At 44.5% G+C, this 21098-nt stretch overlaps 1 protein-coding gene across 1 annotated transcript in view; it reads left to right on the forward strand.

Annotated features, from left to right (window-relative positions):
- Window positions 1–20806, forward strand: part of LOC132822449 (monoglyceride lipase-like) — a 56285-nt gene extending 35479 nt beyond the window's left edge. Inside the window, exons 4-7 of the mRNA XM_060835826.1 lie at window positions 6918–7028; window positions 8293–8382; window positions 14293–14508; window positions 20702–20806. Of these exons, the coding sequence (XP_060691809.1) occupies window positions 6918–7028; window positions 8293–8382; window positions 14293–14508; window positions 20702–20806 (522 nt within the window). The remainder of the gene's footprint in view (window positions 1–6917; window positions 7029–8292; window positions 8383–14292; window positions 14509–20701) is intronic.
- The last annotated feature ends 292 nt before the right edge of the window (window positions 20807–21098 follow it).

Below are 21098 nucleotides of genomic sequence, written 5' to 3' on the forward strand. Positions count from 1 at the left end.
GGTGCAGAGGAGATTTACGAGGATGTTGCAGGATATGGAGGGAAGGTCTTACTAGGAAAGGCTGAGGGACTTGAGGCTGTTTTCATTAGAAGAAGGTTGAGAGGCGACTTAATTGAGACATATAAGATAATCAGAGGGTTAGATAGGATGGACAGTGAAAGCTTTTTTCCTTGGGTGGTGATGGCTAGGATGAGGGGACATAGTTTTAAATTGAGGGGTTGTAGATGTAGGACAGATGTCAGAGGTAGTTTCTTTACTCAGAGAGTAGTAGGGGTGTGGAATTTCCTGCCTGCAACAGTATTTGACTCGCCAACTTTAAGGGCGTTTAAATGGTCATTGGATAAACATATGGATGAAAATAGAATAGTGTAGGTTAGATGGGCTTTAAATTGGTTTCACAGGTCGGTGCAACACTGAGGGACGAAGGGCCTGTACTGCGCTGTAATGTTCTATGTTCTATGTTCAGACAAGGTGATAACAAGGCCTGGTGTGTGGGGTTGGGTAAGGACATGGGAGAGCTCAAGCCCTCAAGTTATTGAACTCGCTATTGAGCTCAGAAGGCTATAGGGTCCCCAAGCAGAAAATGAGGTATTCCCATTTGGAAAGGCTGTTTGATCCCAGGGTATGCCCAATCCCAGAAGTGTATCATATTGTAAGGGGGTTCTGTTTGTGGGGACGAGGGGGGGGGGAAGGGATTTAGAAAGCTCTTGGCCAATAAGAAGTGCTGTAAAGATAGTTCTCTTCCTCTGAAGCTTATTTCTGCCTCTCTTCAACTATGGGGTTTGTTGAAACCTGGGGTAAACCCAACTTGCTGTTGTACAATCTGCAAAGTTAAATTGGAAATTGACTGCCTCATCGAAATATTCAAACCCTCAGGAGGGAGTTGTAAGTTAGCGTTTTAAAATCTTGACATCTTGAACTGACACCAACACCCCCATTTTTGGGAGTGAGAGCTCAGCTGAGTTTCTCCTCCACTTCTTGACCACTTCTTCCCTCTCCTCCCTCCTAACCACTTCCTACACCTTCTCCCCTCCCCCCCCCCCCCCCCACTCCAGCTTCTGAACTTCCTCAACAGTCCCCTGGTTTAGGCTCTGGTTCTGTCATTTCTCAATTCTATTCCAATCATATCCTTTAGCCAAATGACATGGGATGTCCCAATGCTTTAGCCTGATGTACATTTTCTGCGAGAATAGGCAGTCGAGCAGACTTGAACTCAAGATAGCTCTTTCGATCAAATCCAAAATGAGACAAGGGAGACAAGACTGAGGCGGTCGATAGTGGCACACCATATGAATTGTTCAATGGATAGCAGAGTTGATGAAAGGTCCCAGGTTCAACCCTTGGCATTGTCTGAAGTTAGCTGAGCAAATTTGTTTGGGAGCACAATCACCTCTGAATCCAAAGACCATTAGTATGAGTCTGACTCTGGTCTCATGCTAACATAGGGAACATTGATCTTTATATTCCAGTTCTCTAGTACTGTTGTTCCAGTCCTCTGTGCTCAGTCTCGGTTAGATGGGGCAGTTGATGGAAGAGTTATATCACATCATTAGATTCACCAATGGCCTTAAGGGAAGGAAACTGCCAGCCTCCATGTGACTCCAGCCCCACAGCAATGTGGTTAATTCTTAACTGCCCTCCAGGCTATAATGCTGATCTAGCCAGTGATAACCCACATCATATGAATGAAATTTAAAAATATATCATTAGCATACATTCTCATTATTCTCTATGAAGATTCAAAATTGGAATAGTATAAAATTAACAGTATCCTGTTCAAACTAGTTCATTTTGAATAATTCCATTCAACCTTGGAGATATAATATTCTTGGTGCCACTATACTACTGAAGAATTTTGAAGTTTGCTGAGTGAGGAAAACATTAACTTTATAAAAGAAGCATCTTGCTATGGTGTCATCCAACGACAAGGCTGTAAGGGGAAGCGGGAACATCCAACATTGCTTCACCCCCTTCAATAAGAAAGACTGCGCTCAGTAACATATCACAAAATTAGATTTAGCCTCAGATGCTACATGAGGGGAGGATGAGAAAATCAATATTAAATAATACAATGCCGACTTAGCAGGAATCCCATTTACTGAAAGGATACAGTCAGCAAATACATGAAGGACTGTGAGAGTGAATGGTGTTCCCTGAGAGGAGGGTTATTTTCATTCCCAGATTACACCCACATCACACTCTCAGCCTGAACTGAGCTCAGGCTGTTAATTGTTTTTCACTCCAATTGATAGAAACAATTTTTCCAATGAAATTTTGTGTTTATCAGAATGGGGTCTGGAGCTTGGTGAAATAGGACATTTTCCATTTGAACTGGTAGAGTTGGCATCAAACACTCCCAGGACAAAGACAGCACAGGGCTCAATACAGTGTAAAGCTATCTCTACATTGTCCCTGTCAAACTCTCCCAGGATTGGTGCAGCACAGGGCTCAATACAGCGTAAAGCTTTCTCTACATTGTCCCTGTCAAACTCTCCCAGGATTGGTGCAGTACAGGGCTCAATACAATTAGATTAGATTAGACTTACAGTGTGGAAACAGGCCCTTCGGCCCAACAAGTCCACACCGACCCGCCGAAGTGCAACCCACCCATACCCCTACCTTTACCCCTTCACCTAACACTACGGGCAATTTATCATGGCCAATTCACCTGACCCGCACATCTTTGGACTGTGGGAGGAAACCGGAGCACCCGGAGGAAACCCACGCAGACACGGGGAGAATGTGCAAACTCCACACAGTCAGTCGCCTGAGTCGGGAATTGAACCCGGGTCTCAGGCGCTGTGAGGCAGCAGTGCTAACCACTGTGCCACCGTGCCGCCCACAATGTAAAGCTTTCTCTACATTGTCCCTGTCAAACACTCCCAAGATTGGTGTAGCGCAGGGCTCAGTACAGAGTAAAGCTCCCTCTACTATTTTAAAGTGGAAGTAAGGCTCGCTTGACATTGTTCTCAAACATTCCCAGAACAGGCATAGCACAGGGCTCAATTCAATGTAAAGCTCTCTCTATATTGTCCCTGTCAAACATTCCCAGGACAGATATAGCACAGGGCCCAGTACAGAGTAAAGTTCCCTCTACAATTTTAAACTGGAAATAAAGTTTCTCAACACGGTTCTCAATCATTCCCAGGACAGGAACAGTATGAGACTTGAAATAGAGTGAAGTTTCCTCACTGTTTAAACTGAAAATAAAGCTCCATCTCGACTGTCCCCAAGAAACCCTCCCAGGACAGATACAGCATGGGTTTAGGTGCAGTGTAAAGGTCCGTCTACACTGCCTCATCAAATACTCCTAGGACAGAGGGGTACAGGGTGAGATACAGCAACTCTATGGTATAGGCAGATTTGGATGCCAAGTTGTGCACAGCAGGGTCCCACAGGCAGCTGCTGTGTTCGGGTGGTCTGCGTTTTTATTCCTTTTCTGATTGAGGGTGGAGTTTTGAGTGCTATGGTCTTTAAATCCCACCTGAGCCGGGTATGAACAGCACCTCCAACAAGATAGCACTCCCTCAGTGCAGTCATCATTCTGTTATTAGCTGGTACAAAGTTAAAAATCACACAACACCAGGTTACAGTCCAACAGCACGAGCTTTCTGAGCGACGCTCCTTCATCAGGTGATACATCAGCTAGTACAGGTAACCTTCAAATTCTGTCCCAGGCAAATACTGCAATGCCTTCAGCAATGTGAACAATAGCACCTCACATTGCAAGCAATATACTCACCTGAGGAACAGTAACAACGCCCCTTCGTGATAAAGGACTCCAAGAGCTGACCTCTTTGCTTTTACATCAGCTAAAGCTGAGTCCATTTTATTAAGGTCCTGTTGGTTGGAGATGTTTTCATAGAACATAGAACATAGAAAAATACAGTGCAGTACAGGCCCTTCGGCCCTCGATGTTGCACCAATCCAAGCCCACCTAACCTACACTAGCCCACTATCCTCCATATGTCTATCCAATGCCCGTTTAAATGCCCATAAAGAGAGAGAGTCCACCACTGTTGCTGGCAGTGCATTCCATGAACTCACGACTCGCTGAGTAAAGAATCTACCCCTAACATCTGTCCTATACCTACCACCCCTTAATTTAAAGCTATGCCCCCTCGTAATATCTGACTCCATATGTGGAAAAAGGTTCTCATGGTCAACCCTATTAAACCCCTAATCATCTTGTACACCTCTATTAAGTCACCCCAAACCTTCTTTTCTCCAATGAAAACAGCCCCAAGTGCCTCAGCCTTTCCTCATACGATCTTCCTACCATACCAGGCAACATCCTGGTAAACCTCCTCTGCACCCGTTCCAGTGCCTCCACATCCTTCCTATAGTATGACGACCAAAACTGCACACAATACTCCAGATGCGGCCGCATCCGAGTCTTATACAACTGCAACATGACCTCAGGACTCCGGAACTCAATTCGTCTACCTATAAAAGCCAGTACACCATATGCCTTCTTCACAGCACTATTTACCTGGGTGGCAACTTTCAGAGATCTGTGTACATGGACACCAAGATCCCTTTGCTCATCCACACTACCAAGTATTCGACCGTTAGCCCAGTACTCAATCTTCTTGTTACTCTTACCAAAGTGAATCACTTCACATTTAGCTACATTGAACTCCATTTGCCACCTTTCTGCCCAGCTCTGCAGCTTATCTATATCCCGCTGTAACCTGCCACATCCTTCCTCACTGTCAACAACTCCACCGACTTTCGTATCATCTGCAAACTTGCTCACCCAACGTTCTAGCCCCTCCTCCAGGTCATTTATAAAAATGACAAACAGCAATGGTCCCAAAACAGATCCTTGCAGTACACCGCTAGTAACTGCACTCCAAGATGAACCTTTACCATCAACTACTACCCTCTGTCTTCTTCCAGCCAGCCAATTCCTAATCCAAACCTCCAACTCACCCTCAATGCCATACCTCCGTATTTTTTGCAGTAGCCTACCATGGGGAACCTTATCAAACGCCTTACTAAAATCCATATACACCACATCTACCGCTTTACCCTTGTCCACCTCTTTAGTCACCTTCTCAAAGAATTCAATAAGGTTTGTGAGGCACGACCTGCCCTTCACAAAACCATGCTGACTATCCTTGATCACATTATTCCTATCCAGATTTTCATAAATCCTATCCCTTACAATTCTCTCTAAGACTTTGCCCACAACAGAGCTAAGACTCCCCGGCCTATAGTTACTAGGGTTATCCCTACTCCCCTTCTTTAACAAGGGAACCACATTTGCTGTCCTCCAGTCTTCTGGCACTATTCCTGTAGACAACGAGGACATAAAAACCAAGGCCAATGGCTCTGCAATCTCCTCCCTTGCTTCCCAGAGAATCCTAGGATAAATGCCATCAGGCCCAGGGGACTTATCTATATTCATCCTTTCCAGAATTTCCAACACCTCTTCCCTACATATCTCAAAGCCCATCCATTCTAATTAATTGTGACTCAATATTCACATTGGAACAACTTCAGTTTGTTTTGGTCAATGTTTTCCCTTTCCTCATCTCCTGAAGACATTAACACAAGCTCAGGGCTGTCTGAGTCAACTACATTGCTGTGTGCCTGGAGTCATAAGTGGGCCAGACCAGGGGAGGCCAGCAGTTTCCTTCCATGAAGGCCTTTTAGTGAACTAGATGTGTTTTTCCTGACAATTGATGATGATTCCTTGATCATAATTAAAGTCTTACTTCTGGAATTTTATTGAATTCAAATTCCACCCTCTACCACAGCAGGATGTGAGTCTAGATCTCCAGATCATTACCTGAGTCTCAGTTAATAGATCTAGGAATAATACAACTATGCCATCACCTCCCTCAGCTGGAACTGATAATCTGTCTATTCCAGTCTGTTCCACATTTAATAAGATTATGGTTTATCCTCCATCTTGACCCCAGCTTCTCATGTTATCCCCATATCCCTTAATTCCTGGAAATCTACCAATCTCTCTTGAGTCTACTCAACAATTGAGCATCTACAGTTCTCAGCAGTAGACAATTCCAAAGATTCACAAGATGTGGCCTGATTCCCTGTCCTGGGAACTGAGATGGCTGGGTGACAAGGCCTACTTGTCATTGAGAAGGTCACGCTGAGTATTGCTGTCAAGCAAGTAACTGGCCTCAGATGTTTCCCACAGTCAGTGTTCATCTGATTCTCACTCAGGACTGGTCAGGCTACACCAGAAGCCCACCTGTGGACAACACTGTCAGTCTGACTCTGACACATAACAATAGAGGTGAAATTCACCCAGGAGAACAGCGCAAAGTGCTCACCAGTTGTTAATGCATCTCACACAATTTGCTTTTCCATTGATTTACGAGCTATTCCCCATAACCACCTCCTGCCTACAATCCTCCAAGAACTCTATGTTCCTCCGATTCTGGCTAGCTTACCATCCCCACTTCCTTCACTCCACCATTGCAGCTATGATTTCAGTTGCCTGGGACCCATGTTTTCCTTAAGCCTCTCTGTCTCTCTATCTTTTTTCTCCCTAATCCCTTCTTCTGTCCAAGTGATGGATCCCTTGTCGCGAAATCTCCATATGAGTCTTGGTGTCACATTGTGTTTGACCATGATCTTGTTTTAGCAAAACTAAAGGTGTCCTGTAAATGCGTATTGTTGCTAAGGGGAGAGGATAACTGGCCAGGGTGTGAAAATGGATCCTGATGTTCTCTTGCCCCTTCTTCACAGCCCCCCACCCTAGAAGATTGACCCAGTACAGGCCAGGAACCAGACCCGGGAACTTCACAGTGGTGCGGACTCGGACTGCATTGGGTAGCACCTGCATCGACTGAGCTACTGTGGTGACTTTTCCCACCAGAGTACATCAAGGGCTTTACCTTATCGTGTTATTCTCTTAACTTTGGTCTCCTCTTGTATTTTAGGGAGCATTGATTGCAACTTATGTTCTCTACGACAGACCACTTGACATCGCTGGGCTAATTTTTATTGCGCCTTTGGTGTTAATGAACCCCGAGTCAGCAACACCTGGCAAGGTACAAACAAATACCCCGAACACTTCGTTCACAAAGAACGCAAATCTGGCTCGGATAGTTTGTACTAGTCTTGAAGTCTTTGACAATGAGAACACTCTCACATTAGTGAGGTATTGGAGCACTTCTACTCAGTGATGGTAAAGGTGAACTTGTAAATGCCTAAGAGCAGACAGCCCATGTACCTGCAACCTGTATGTCTCGATGATGGAGGTTTGGGTTTGGAGGGGACAGTTCGACATTTCGCAACCAGTTATGTGTCGGGAGTGTAACGTAAGAGAAAACATTAACAAATAGAGAGTTGAACTTATAAGGGAAATTGACAAACACCAATATGGGCCAATGGGGGACCTTACATGTATTTACAATTGGGTGTCCAAGAGCAATAGCACATATGCCTGTCTCTCAGGACACCAGGGCATGAACATGTTGAAGGAAGGCAGGCAAGGAGTGGAGAACCATGACCCTTTCTTCTCCCAGCTCTTTTCATTGCATCATAACAACACAATCCTTCTATCATCCATCCTGCAAGAGCTAATCCAACTACCCCTTAAAAACAGCTGTACCATTCAGCATCAGTTGCACCTAAATAGTGAGTAGCCATTCACACTGTGACTGTCCCTTCCAAACCCAAGACCTGCACCATCTAGACTTATAAGGGCTGCAGTTATAGGCACATGTGCTATCTGCACTAGCACATCCAATTGTAAATACTTGGAAGGTCCCTAATTGGTGCATGTTGGCTTTGTCAACTTCTCTTGTAAGTTCAACTCTCCATTTGTTAACGTTTCCTCATAAGTTACACTCCTGACACATAACAGGTTACGAAGTGTTAGCAGCAAGATCTGACTCTTCAAACCTTTGAACCAGGAATTTCTCATGGGTCCCAGTTCCAGTAGAGATTAAGCCCATCTATCATCTAGCCCCACTCCCAAGAACTTTCAATCCAACGAGCCGGGAATTCTTTGAGGGATAAGGATCTTCAGAGTAGATAGGTTGTTAGGGCAAAGAAATTAAAAATGATCAGGAATAAATGGGAATGTGGAATTTGGAACACAACCAGATCAGCCATAGTCAGACCAGATGGCAGAACTAACTGCAGGGCAGAATAGCATGCTCCTTACGTTGTATAGTTACACCACTAGTATGCACATGGAGGCAGGGACATTGATTTGTCTTGAGACTTGTGTCACCACCATTTGGTGGACAACGCAGCCACATCAGGAGCTGGGCTCATCAGCTGTTTGCTTTGCTTCCCATTTTCTAGATGTTGTTTTCCAAAATGGTGAACTACCTGCTGCCACACGCTCCTCTGGGTTACATTGATCCCGAAGCAACATCAAGAGATGAAACCCAGGTTGGTTTGTGATTGTTTGTCTATGATCATGGCTTTGAATGGAAACTCTGTTGGAGCTTTACCTTTCACTGTAGCAACAGGAGGAGTCAGCAAGTACCTAGACTACTTCCCTCATTTAAGCTATCTCACTAAGTCTATTCAACGGAGCTGCAGTCTCTCCTGACAGAAGTAACACTTGGCCTTAATGAAATACAACTTCCTGAGTTATTCCCAAAACAAATACAGGAACAGCTGTTGGCATTTGGCCTATCAAGCCTGAGCTGTCATTTTGTTGGCTATGGGAACACTCAGCCTTTTTAATCCCATTTAATTATTACTTCACAGATTCAGATCGTGTTCTGGGGGCCTGGTTTAGAATCTCATCACAGCGGATGTTGAAATTTAAATTCATTAAAAATCTGGAATTAAGACACTAATTTTTTTCATTCGCTCACAGGACGTAGAGTCATAGAGATATACAGCACGGAAGCAGACCCTTCGGTCCAACTTACCCATGCTTTCTAGATATCCCAACCCAAGCTAGTCCCACCTGCCAGCACCCGGCCCATATCCTTCCAAACTCTTCCTACTCACATATCCATCCAGATGCCTTTTAAATGATGTAATTGTACCAGCCTCCACCACTTCCTTTGACAGCTCATTCCATACACGCACTACCCTCTGCGTGAAAAAGTTGCCCCTTAGGTCTTTTTTATATCTCTCCCCTCTCACCCTAAACCTATGCCCTCTAGTTCTGGACTCCCCCACCCCAGGGAAAAGACTTTTGGTGGCGCTGTGTGGGCCCAGCATTTATTGCCCGTCCCTAGTTGCCCCTTGAGAAGGTGGGGGTGAGCTGCCTTCTTGAACTGCTACAGTCCATGTGCTGTAGGTTATCCCACATTGCAATTAGGGAGAGGAATTCCCAGGATTTTGACCAGCAACCGTGAAGGAACAGTGATAGAGTTCTAAGTCAGGATGGCTCAGAGGGTCACTTGTAAGAGGTAGCGTTCCCATGGATCTGTTGCCCTTGTCCTTCTCGAATGGAAGTGGCTGTGGGTTTGGAAGGAGCTGCCTGAGGATCTTTGGTGAAGTTCTGCAGTGCATCTTGAAGATAGTTCTGGTGGACGTGGTGCCAATCAAGTGGGCTGCTTTGTCCTGGATGGTGTTGAGCTTCTTGAGTTTTGGTAAAGCTGCACCCACCCACCCAAGAGGGGACCAACCTGCTGAGTTTCTCCAGCAACTTCCATATTTATTTCAGATCTTCAGCACTGACACGAATTGCTGTGCACGAGAGTGTGGTGCTGGAAAAGCACAGCAGGTCAGGCAGCATCCGAGGAGCAGGAAAATCAATGTTTCGGGTGAAAGCCCTTCATCAGGAATGAGGCTGGGAGCCTCGGGGGTGGTGGGATAAATGTGAGGGGGGTGGAGCTAGTCTCCAGCATCTGCAGTCCTCACTATTGACTAATTGCTGTGCACAAACTCTCGAACAGCTGCAGAAATGCTGGTTGTGACAATAACTTTTCCATTTATCCCAATGAAGATTCCTTCATATTTATGAAGACCGTGCAGGATTTGCATATTGATAGCAACACACTACCCTTGTGCTCATTTGACATCAACAGCCTGCATCATGTAAGGAAGCCATAGACATCTGAACTGCAACCGTGGTGATCCAGACCATTGTGTAAATCAATATAATTGAACTGGTCAGCTCAGCAACTCTTGCAGTTGAGTTTAGACTTAATATCAGGAAAGCGGTTAGGTGAATTGGCCATGCTAAATTGCCCGTAGTGTTAGGTGAAGGGGTAAATGTAGGAGTATGGGTCTAGGTGGTATACGCTTCAGCGGGTCGGTGTGGACTTGATGGAGTCAGAGAAAATGGTGAGATTCTTAATGAGTACTTTGCATCGGTATTCACCAAGGAGAGGGACATGATGGATATTGAAGTTAAGGAGAGATGTTTGATTACTTTCAGTCAAGTTGGCATAAGGAGGAGCGAATGTTGAATTCTAACAGGTGGACAAGTCCCCAGGTCTGGATGGGATCTAGCCCAGGTTACCTCTGAACCCTTTCCAAAGCTTCCACATCTTTCCTATAATGTGATGACCAGAATTGTATTCAATACTCCAGGTGTGGCCTTACCAGTGTCTTGTACAGCTGAAGCATGACCTTGTGGCTCCAAAACTCAATCCCTCTACCAATAAACGCCAACACATCATATGCCTTCTTAACAACCCTATCAACCTGGGTGGCAACTTTCAGAGAATTATTCACCTGGACACCAAGATCTCTCTGTTCATCTACACTGCCAAGAATTTTAGCTCACTACTCTGTATTCCTGTTACTTCTTCCAAAGTGAACTACCTCACACCTTTCCACATTAAACTCCATTTGCCACTTCTCAGCCCAGATCAGCATCTTATCTATGCCCCTCTGTAACCCACAACATCCTTCAGCATTATCCACAACTCTGCCTTAGTGTCATCCACAAATTTACGAACTCAACTTTCTATGCCCATATCCAGATCATTTAGATTAAATTAGATTACTTACAGTGTGGAAACAGGCCCTTCGGCCCAACAAGACCACACCGACACACCGAAGTGCAACCCACCCATACCCCTACCTTTACCCCTTCACCTAACACTACGGGCAATTTAGCATGGCCAATTCACCTAACCTGCACATCTTTGGACTGTGGGAGGAAACCGGAGCACCCGGAGGAAACCCACGCAGACACGGGGAGAACATGCAAATTCCACACAGTCAGTCACCTGAGGCGGGAATTGAACCCAGGTCTCTGGCGCTGTGAGGCAGCAGTGCTAACCACTGTGCCACTGTGCTGCCCAAAAAAATCTTATCTAATCTAATTTAATTTATAAAAATGACCAACAGCTGTGGCCCCAAAACAGATCTTTGCAGCACACTACTGGTAACTGAGCTCCAAGATGAACATTCCCCATCAATCAATACTCTCTGTCTTCTTTCAGCGAGCCAATGTCTGATCCAAACCGCTAAATCACTTTCAATCCTGAAATTCCATATTTTGTGCAATGGCCTACCGTGGGGAACCTTATCAAACGCCTTACTGAAGTCTATAAACACCACATCAGTTGCCTTACCTTCATCCACCTGTTTGGTCACCTTCTCGAAGAACTCAGTAAAGTTATTTAGGTATGACCTACCCTTCACAAAGCCATGATGACTATCCCTAATCAAATTAATCCTTTCCATATGATTATAAATCCTATTTCTTATAACCTTTTCCAATACCTTAGCCACAACCGAAGTAAGGCTCACTGGCCTATAATTACCAGGGTTGTCTCGACTGCTCTTCTGAAACAAGGGAACAATATCTGCTATCCTCCCGTTTTCTGGCACTATTCCTGTCGACAATGATGACATAAAGATCGAAGCCAAAGGCTCTGCAATCTCCCCCCAGACTTCCCAGAGAATTTGGGGATGAATCCCATCTGGCCCAGGGATCTTGTCTATTTTAAGATCTTCCAAAATTGATAAAATCTCCTCTTTGGAGGAGAAAGTGAGGTCTGCAGATGCTGGAGATCAGAGCTGAAAATGTGTTGCTGGAAAAGCGCAGCAGGTCAGGCAGCATCCAAGGAACAGGAAATTCGACGTTTCGGGCTTATGCCTGACCTGCTGCGCTTTTCCAGCAACACAAAATCTCCTCTTTGTCAACCTCAATCCCATCTAATCTTGTCGGCTGTACCTCTGTATTCTCACTAACCTTGTCCTTTTCTAATGTGAATACTAATGAAAAGTATTCATTAAGCACTTCCCCTATCTCCTCTGATTCTGCATACAACTTCCCACTACTGCCTTTGATTGGCCCTAATCTTACTCTCGTCATTCCTTTATTCCTGATATACCTATAGAAGGCCTTAGGGTTTTCCTTGATCTTATCCGCCAACAATTTCTCATGTCCCCTCCTGGCTCTTCTTAGCCCTCTCTTTAGATCTTTCCTGGATAACTTATAACTCTCAATCCCCTTAGCTGAGCCTTCACCCTCATCCTCACATAAACTGCCTTCTTTTTTCTCTTGACAAGAGCTTCAACCTCTTCAGTAAACCATGGAACATATAAACCTCTGACAGGTTTGGGCAGATTGGATGCCAGAATAATGTGTCCCCTTGTCTGGTGGGTGTGTAGATTAATTGGTCATGGTCTGAGGATATGGAATAGGCCATTTTGAACTGAGGTGAGGAGAAAGCTTTTTACTCAGAAGGGCGAGAACAGGCAAAATGTGATGAAAGACAGTAAGAGTTTCTGCACTTTGGCAGGACTAAGAGAGAAGATGTTACCTAGTATGGTGACGAAGCGTCTGAAAATGAACCTTCCAGCTCAGTGAGCAAACCTACATCCAGAAATCAGGAATAAGAGAACATTATTTAAGTTGAGAAATATTGAAGAAAGCAACTAAACAGAGGGATTTAGTGGCCTTTCGTGTGAATCACAAAAAGCCAGCATGCAATAGGGAAGGTAAATGGAATGTTAACCTTTAGCTCAAGGAGAGTGGAGTATAAAAGTAGGATGAAATTCCTGAAGAAGGGCTCATGCCCGAAACGTCGACTCTCCTGCTCCTTGGATGCTGCCTGACCTGCTGCGCTTTTCCAGCAACACATTTTCCGCTATAAAAGTAGGATGTTTTGCGAAAGCTATGTTAGTCAGTAGTCAGACCACAGCTGGAATACTGTGAACTGTATTGGGGCCATTCTCGATGGAAAGATAGTTTGGTGTCGGAGGCAAACCAGAAAATGATCACTGGGCTGATCCAGGTATGGAGGAAACCAACACAGAGAATGATGGAGAAACAAAATGGAAGCACTCATATTCAGTGGAATCGCTGGGGCTTTTTTCATCACCTGTCTGCCTTAGAACATCCATGTTTTGATGCGTTCTGAAACTTCCTCTGTTTTTAAGACAGTGAAGCAGGTGTGTGGAATTCTTTATTGCAGATGGTTGCTGAGGTTGGGCATTTCAAGGCTGAGATAGATAAATTTTTAATCATAAGAGAAATGGAGTGGTGGGGGGGAGGGGGGCCGTGATGGTGAAAAGTCAGAATTAATTGTCCATCCCTAATTGCCCAGAGGGCAGTTGCGAGTCATTCACGTTGCTGTAGGTCTGTAGGCCAGACCGGGTAAAGGATGGCAGTTTCCTTCCCTGAAGGACATTAATGAGCCAGGTAGATCTTCCCAAAAATTGACAACAGTTTCATTGTCATCTTAAATATGCATAAGTTTGAGATTTTTGATGAGTGATGAATCGTGGGTAATGGAGAAACGTGGATTATTTGATGAGCCGTGATTTCATTGAATGGTAAAGTAGACTGGATGAGCTGAATGGCTTAAGTCCTACAGTGAACCTGTGAAATGATATATTCCATTAGGTTACAGGATGCCAAGTCACTGGGTATATCAAAGTAGATGTCTAGACACAAAAGGCATCAAGGGTACAGGAGGATGACTGAGGGTATGACGTTGAGATAGAGAATCACCTGTTATCGTTTTGAATGGTATAGCAGTTCAATGGCTTATGCCTATTTTTCAAAATTCCCTTTGCCAAGAATTCTCAATTTCAAAGCAGAAATTACAAACAGTTCTGATTTCCGGATGTAGGTTTGCTCACTGAGCTGGAAGGTTCGTTTTCAGAAGCTTCGTCACCATACTAGGTAACATCTTCAGTGGGCCTCCGGACGAAGGGTTCGTCTGAAGATGTTACCTCGCATGGTGACGAAACGTCTGAAAATGAACCCTCCAGCTCAGCGAGCAAACCTACACCTAGAACCTCAACCTGAGCTACAAATCTCCTCAAAACTCTCTAGTTCTGATTCCAATTGTTTCAGTTTGATGTGGAGATTGTTTGGTGCTTTGTTGGAGTCACAAAACAAGATGTCTGTTACTTTGGTTCTTGCAGGTGGAAAAATACATAAATGACCCTCTCAACTGTCACGTGGCTGTCAGGGTGAGATTCGCTTTTGAGGTGTTGACTGCACTGAGCAAAGTCGAGAAAGTATTTCCCATCATCACAGTGCCATTGCTGATATTACATGGTGAAAAGGACAAATTGTCTGATGTCAGGGGGTCCTACATTATGTATGGGAAAGTTGCCAGCACAGACAAGACATTTAAGGTAATGCATGCTTCCCTGAGTAACAGCCAAGTTAAACCAGTTTAATACATTTGTTGTGGTCAAATGAGATGCACCAAGACTTTTAATGAAATCACTGGTTGGAAAAGTTAATAATAGTCAGTCCTAGCTTACAGCTAGAGATGTCCACCATCCCTCAAAACTCAATAAGGTGGCCTGGTGGCTCAGTGGTTAGCACTGCTGCCTCACAGGGATCTGGATTCAATCGCAGCCTCCCCACCCCACCCCACCACACCCCGTGTCTGCATGCGTTTCTACAGGTGCTGCGGTTTCCTGCCACAGTCCAAAGGTGTGCAAGTTAGGGTGGATTGGCCACAGTGAAGTATCCAGGATGTGCAGGATAGGTGGGTTAGCCAGGGTAAACGCAGGGTTTCAAGGGTAGGTTTGGGGGCTTGGTCTGGGTGGGATACTGTTTGGAGGGTGAGTGTAGATTCGATGGGTCCAATGGCCTCTTCCCGCATTGTAAGAATTCTATGAAATATGAAAAAAAAATGAGAAAGGCCAATTCTCACACCCTGACCCCACTGAAAGGTTAATAATTCACAGACATCTCACTGGAGTGTAGAAGGTTGCAATGCAATCTGATACAGATTTATAAAATAATGAGGGGTACAGATAGAGCTAATGGCAGTTGCCTTTTCCCTAGGATGAGGATTTCAAGACAAGGGGACACATGTTTAAGCTGAGAGGAGAGAGATTTAAAAAAGACATGAGAGGCAATTTTTTTACATAGGGAGTGGTTCGCATCTGGAATGAACATCCTGAGAAAGTGGTGAATGTGGGACACAATTACAACGGTTAAAAGACTTTTGTTTAGATACATGAATAGGAAAGGTTTGGAGGGATATGGGCCATGAGCAGGCAGGCAGGGCTAGTTTAGTTTGGAGTTATGTTCAGCACGGACTGTTTGGACCGAACGATCTGTTTCCGTGCTGTATGACTCTCTGACTTACAACTTTAGAACATAGAACATAGAACAATACAGCACAGAACAGGCCCTTCGGCCCACAATGTTGTGCTGAACATCTATCCTAGATTAAGCACCCATCCATGTACCTATCCAATTGCCGCTTAAAGGTCGCCAATGATTCTGACTCTACCACTCCCACAGGCAGCGCATTCCATGCCCCCACCACTCTCTGGGTAAAGAACCCACCCCTGACATCTCCCCTATACCTTCCACCCTTCACCTTAAATTTATGTCCCCTTGTAACACTCTGTTGTACCCGGGGAAAAAGTTTCTGGCTGTCTACTCTATATATTCCTCTGATCATCTTATAAACCTCTATCAAGTCGCCGTTCCAACGAGAAAAGGCCGAGAACTCTCAACCTATCCTCGTACAACCTATTCTCCATTCCAGGCAACATCCTGGTAAATCTTCTCTGCACCCTCTCCAAAGCTTCCACATCTTTCCTAAAGTGAGGTGACCAGAACTGCACACAGTACTCCAAATGTGGCCTAACCAAAGTCCTGTACAGCTGCAACATCACTTCACGACTCTTGAATTCAATCCCTCTGCTAATGAACGCTAATACACCATAGGCCTTCTTACAAGCTCTATCCACCTGAGTGGCAACTTTCAAAGATCTATGTACATAGACCCCAAGATCCCTCTGTTCCCCCACCTAACTAAGAACCCTACCGTTAACCCTGTATTCCGCATTCTTATTTGTTCTTCCAAAATGGACAACTTCACACTTGGCAGGGTTGAACTCCATCTGGCACTCCTCAGCCCAGCTCTGCATCATATCTAAGTCCCTTTGCAGCCGACAACAGCCCTCCTCACTGTCCACAACTCCACCAATCTTCGTATCATCTGCAAATTTACTGACCCACCCTTCGACTCCCTCATCCAAGTCATTAATAAAAATTACAAACAGCAGAGGACCCAGAACTGATCCCTGCGGAACTCCACTTGTAACTGGGCTCCAGGCTGAATATTTACCATCTACCACCACTCTCTGACTTCGACCGGTTAGCCAGTTTTCTATCCAATTGGCCAAATTTCCCTCTATCCCATGCCTCCTGACTTTCCGCATAAGCCTACCATGGGGAACTTTCTGGGGCCTTTTTTCTGTTGAAAAGGTAAAGTCACCCCAGCTCCCAGAAGGCTGCTCTCTCACCAGAGAGAGGGAGAGAGAGATGACTGGTGGTGATTGAACCTGACGGTTCCAGCACTTAAGGCAATGGGAGAGGTTGATAGGTTTTGTGGTAACCTCAGCCAGTGTAATCTATTGGTTACAGCATAATGGTACCAACTGCATGGCTTTTTGACCATTTTCCAGTCTTTCAAGGCACCCCCACTATTATCCATCATCTTCCAGACAGTCTGCAGAATACAATTTAAAATTTGACTTCTACTAACTACAAACCTGCATTGAAACAATGCCTCAAACACAACAAAACAGCCCAAGGATTGGTTGGTCAGTGAAACAATTTTGACACCAAGTCTTCCACTAGGGCAGATGAACAAAAACTTCATCAAAAAGATAGGTTTTACAGAAGAGAAATTGAGGGGATTGAGATACTGAAGGAGGGAGTTTCAGGGCTTATGAATTGGGCAGCTCATAGCATATGCACCAATGGATTGAGTTAATTTGATTTATTATTGTGACATGTACAGAGATACAGTGAAAAGTGTTGTCCTACATGCTTTTGAGGCATTTTATATATACATCAGGGTAACAGAACAGAGTGCAGGATAAAATATTACAGCTACCGAGCATGGTGCAGAGAGACATCAACATTAACATTATAGAGGTCCATTCAAAAGTCTGATAACAGTGGGGAGGAAGCTGTTCTTGAATCTGTTGGTACATGTATACAAATGTTTGTATTTTCTGTCTGATGGAAGAGCGTGGAAGAGAGTATAACGAGGGCAGGAGGGGTCTTTGATGATGTTGATTGGTCTCCTGAAGTAGCAGGAAGTATAGATGGAGTCAATGTAGGAGCCTGGTTTGCATGATGGATTGGGCTGTATCCATAACTCTCTGTAGGTTCTTGCGGAGTTGCCAAACCACTTCATCCAGATAGGGTGTTTTCAATGGTGCATCTGTGAAAATTTGTCTTTCTGGACATGCCAGATTTCCTTAGCTTCCTCAGGATGGAGAGGCACTGCCCTGCTTTCTCCACTGTAGTGTTAACGAGGGTAGACCAAGACAGATTGTTGGTGATTGTCACTCTCAGGAACTTGACCCTCTCCATCTCAGCACCATCGATGCAACAGGGGCATCCCCTCAGTCCGCTTCCTGAAGACAGCAAATCAAATCAGGGGAATGTGCAAGAAGTCAGAGGGCAATGATCTCCGAGTTTTGGCAGAATCTATCTTTTAATTTGTTCACAGGATGTGGGCATCACTGGATGGGCAAACATTTATTTCCTATCCCTAATTTGCCCAGAGGGTAGTTAAGAGTCAACCACATTGCTGTGGGTCTGGAGTCACATGTAGGCCAGACCAGGTAAGAATGGCAGACTTCCCTCCCTTCGAAAGAAAACTCCGATGGACATGTCAAACACTAGGGGGGCATCAGTTTAAGGTGAAAGGGGGAAAGTTTGAAGGAGTTGTGCGAGGAAAGGTGTTCACAGAGAGGGTGGTGGAAGTCTGGAACACACTGCCGGGAGACACAGTAGAAGCTGATCCGATTCTAACATTTAAGAAACTTTTAAACAGATGCATGAACAAGCAGGGAATAGAGGGATGCAGACCATGAGAAGGCAGATGGGAACAGTTTAGAATGCCATCGTGGTTAGCATGGACATGATGGGCCAAATGGTCTTTTCCATGCTGTCCTGTTCCAATAGCTAGGTATTATTTTTGAACAACACAGAACTTGATGGGCCAAAGAGCCTTATTCTATGCTGCAAACCTTTTTTTACTCTATGATGAGTTTTTTTTTAATGACTATCCACCCCATCCATGTCTCTCATAATCTTACATACTTTGATCAGGTCACCCTTAACCCCCGATGCTCCAGTTTGTCCAACCTCTCCTTACAGCTAATACATATCAATCCAGGTAGCTAGTAAGAGCAAACCAGATGAGAATTTTGCAACAATCAACGGAGGTTACATGGTCCCCATTAAGCTAGCCATCTTAGCAAATTCAAATTCTGCCATCTGCCAGGATTCAAATCCATGTCACTAGCAGAGGATTACTAGTCCAGTAACATTACCTCTCTGTCACAAATCAAGACATGACTTAACCAAGGGTCAACATAGTCTAACAGACCTTGGGTGGATGAATATGATTTGATACAAGCGAAGATACAGTTTTAAAACTTTAGGATGAATTTACACTAGAGGGTAGTTAAGAAGCAACCACATTGCTGTGGGTTTTGACTGAATGTAGGTCAGAGCGGGAAAGGAGATAAGACTTTTCTTGCTAAATAAAGTAGGTGAACCAGATGAGTTTTTACAACGATTTATGATAGCTTCATAGTTACCTTAAATCTCACCAATCTCAGTTCCAAGGTTCTTCAAGACTCTGCCTTCCTCACACAGGTCAAACAGTATCATAGAACATTTATACCACAGAAAGAGGCCACTTGACCCATCGTCAAAACCAACCTAATCCCACTTTCCTTACTATGGGTCGGAACACACCCAGAATCATTTCCTTGGCCCTAACCACATTCCCCTTCCCAAAGCCTTGGCCGTGAGCTTTGAAACCACAGACGCTATCACAACCCATTCCAGGTGAAATCTTTCGTTGTGATCCTTTCCCCCGGCCCAGGCACGATTAGCTCATTGTACACCATGGCTGGTATTGGTGGTTCAGTGCTGTCTATCTGCAAGGCTTGTGGCTCCAGAAAACATGGTTGCAGGGTGACCAAGGCTAGAAGGGAAGACTAGAACCAAAGGCCTCAATTTAAGAGTAAGAAATCACTCTTTTAAAGGTCGAGATTTTGAGAAATGTTTTCTCTCTGAGGTTTTATTATTTGGTATTCTCTTCCTCAGACAACATTGAAGTCATTGAATTTATTCAGGGAGGGTTAGATATATTTCTGATCCAGGAAGGAGTCAGGGTTATTGTGGGGGGTGCAGGGTGGACAGGTAACTGGAACTAAGACCACGACTAGATCACCCATGGTCTTACTGAATGTTGAAGGAGGCTTGAAGGGCCTAATGGCCTATTCCTGTTGCTTTGTTCCTAGGTTTGTGACACCCAGCATCAGACAGCCTGACCAACCATCCCACCCTCCGCCCCCACTTCTCACCAACTTCTCTCCTTCACTCAAATGCAACATCCCCTCTGCCCCACTGCCTTCTCCACCCACGTGGTTCACTTGTACAGAACACCCATGATTCAACTCAGTGACATCCTTACTTCAAAAGGGATGGCTTCAGTTCACCTATAATGAAAACAATGTAACAAAGCCATTTGAGATTAGTCTAGTCGGAATGAAATGTTAATCAGGATGGCCTTTGAATTGAAGCACATCATCATTGCTGATACTTCAGTGAGTTATCAGAGATGCACACAGATATAATAAAGCATGTTAGGGCTCTTGTGGCACAGTGGTAATGTTTCTACCTGGAGGCCCAGGTTCAAGCCCCACCTGCTCCAGTGGTGTGTCATAACATCTCTGAACAGCTTGACTAACAAATATCTACCAAGATATAATTCAATTCAATCGAATTCAGACCAGCTGGTCAATGCCAGTGTGTATGTTTCAGCAGAGGCAGGAAAAGGTCCATTGGTTGAGACGTATTAAGGGATATGAACCAAAAGCAGACAAATGGAATTCAGCCACAGATCAGCCATGCTGGAACAGCCTCGAGAGGCTGAATGGCCTTATTCTCTTTCTCAAACCAAGCTTCTGTGTATCTGTTCCAATGCTTGTGGGAAACTGGTCAGCAAATTATATCGCCCTTTAAAAAGAAGTGGGCCTTCCTGGCTGAAATTCTTCACCAATTCTTCATTTATCTTATTCAATGTTGCTGGGATATCAGTGTGTCACAATATGACTTCCACTTTGGCCCTCATAATGGGAACAGTAATTCAACTTACACAGAGCATTCACAGAATTATTATGACACAGAAGGCAGCCATCCGACCCATTGAATAAGCCATTTATTGATTGGTTTCTGCAGTGTGATCATGCATGGGTGTCAGTGCCAATCATTGCACTGCTCTTTAGTCACCATAGTCTCTTTCTTTCTCTCTTCCACCAGGTCTTCAATGATTGCTTTCATGAGCTCCAAAACGAGTTGCCAGAAGTGGTTGCTGAAGTTATGCTCTTGATTGATGATTGGCTGGAGGCAAGGTTACCACAATAGCGGCAACACAGAATCTAACGTGAAACTGCAGAGCTGAAAAAGGAACTGTTCCATTTCCATTAGGGTTAAATACACTGGGGATAAAGAGGATGAGGGGAGTACAACCAATTTCAAACCACCAAAACAACAAAATAAAAACCTTTTGAAAAAGAAATCTCTTGGAAACATAAAACATCTGTTTATCTATTTGTCATGCAGAACAACTTCAAGATTCGATACAACCAAGAATATGAAAGCCATATTTCCTTCCTTCTCTGTTTGCTCTTTGTGGAAAACTATTTCTTCCAACCTC

This window comes from Hemiscyllium ocellatum, chromosome 14 (genome assembly GCF_020745735.1).
Source record: "Hemiscyllium ocellatum isolate sHemOce1 chromosome 14, sHemOce1.pat.X.cur, whole genome shotgun sequence".
Classification (NCBI taxonomy): domain Eukaryota; kingdom Metazoa; phylum Chordata; class Chondrichthyes; order Orectolobiformes; family Hemiscylliidae; genus Hemiscyllium; species Hemiscyllium ocellatum.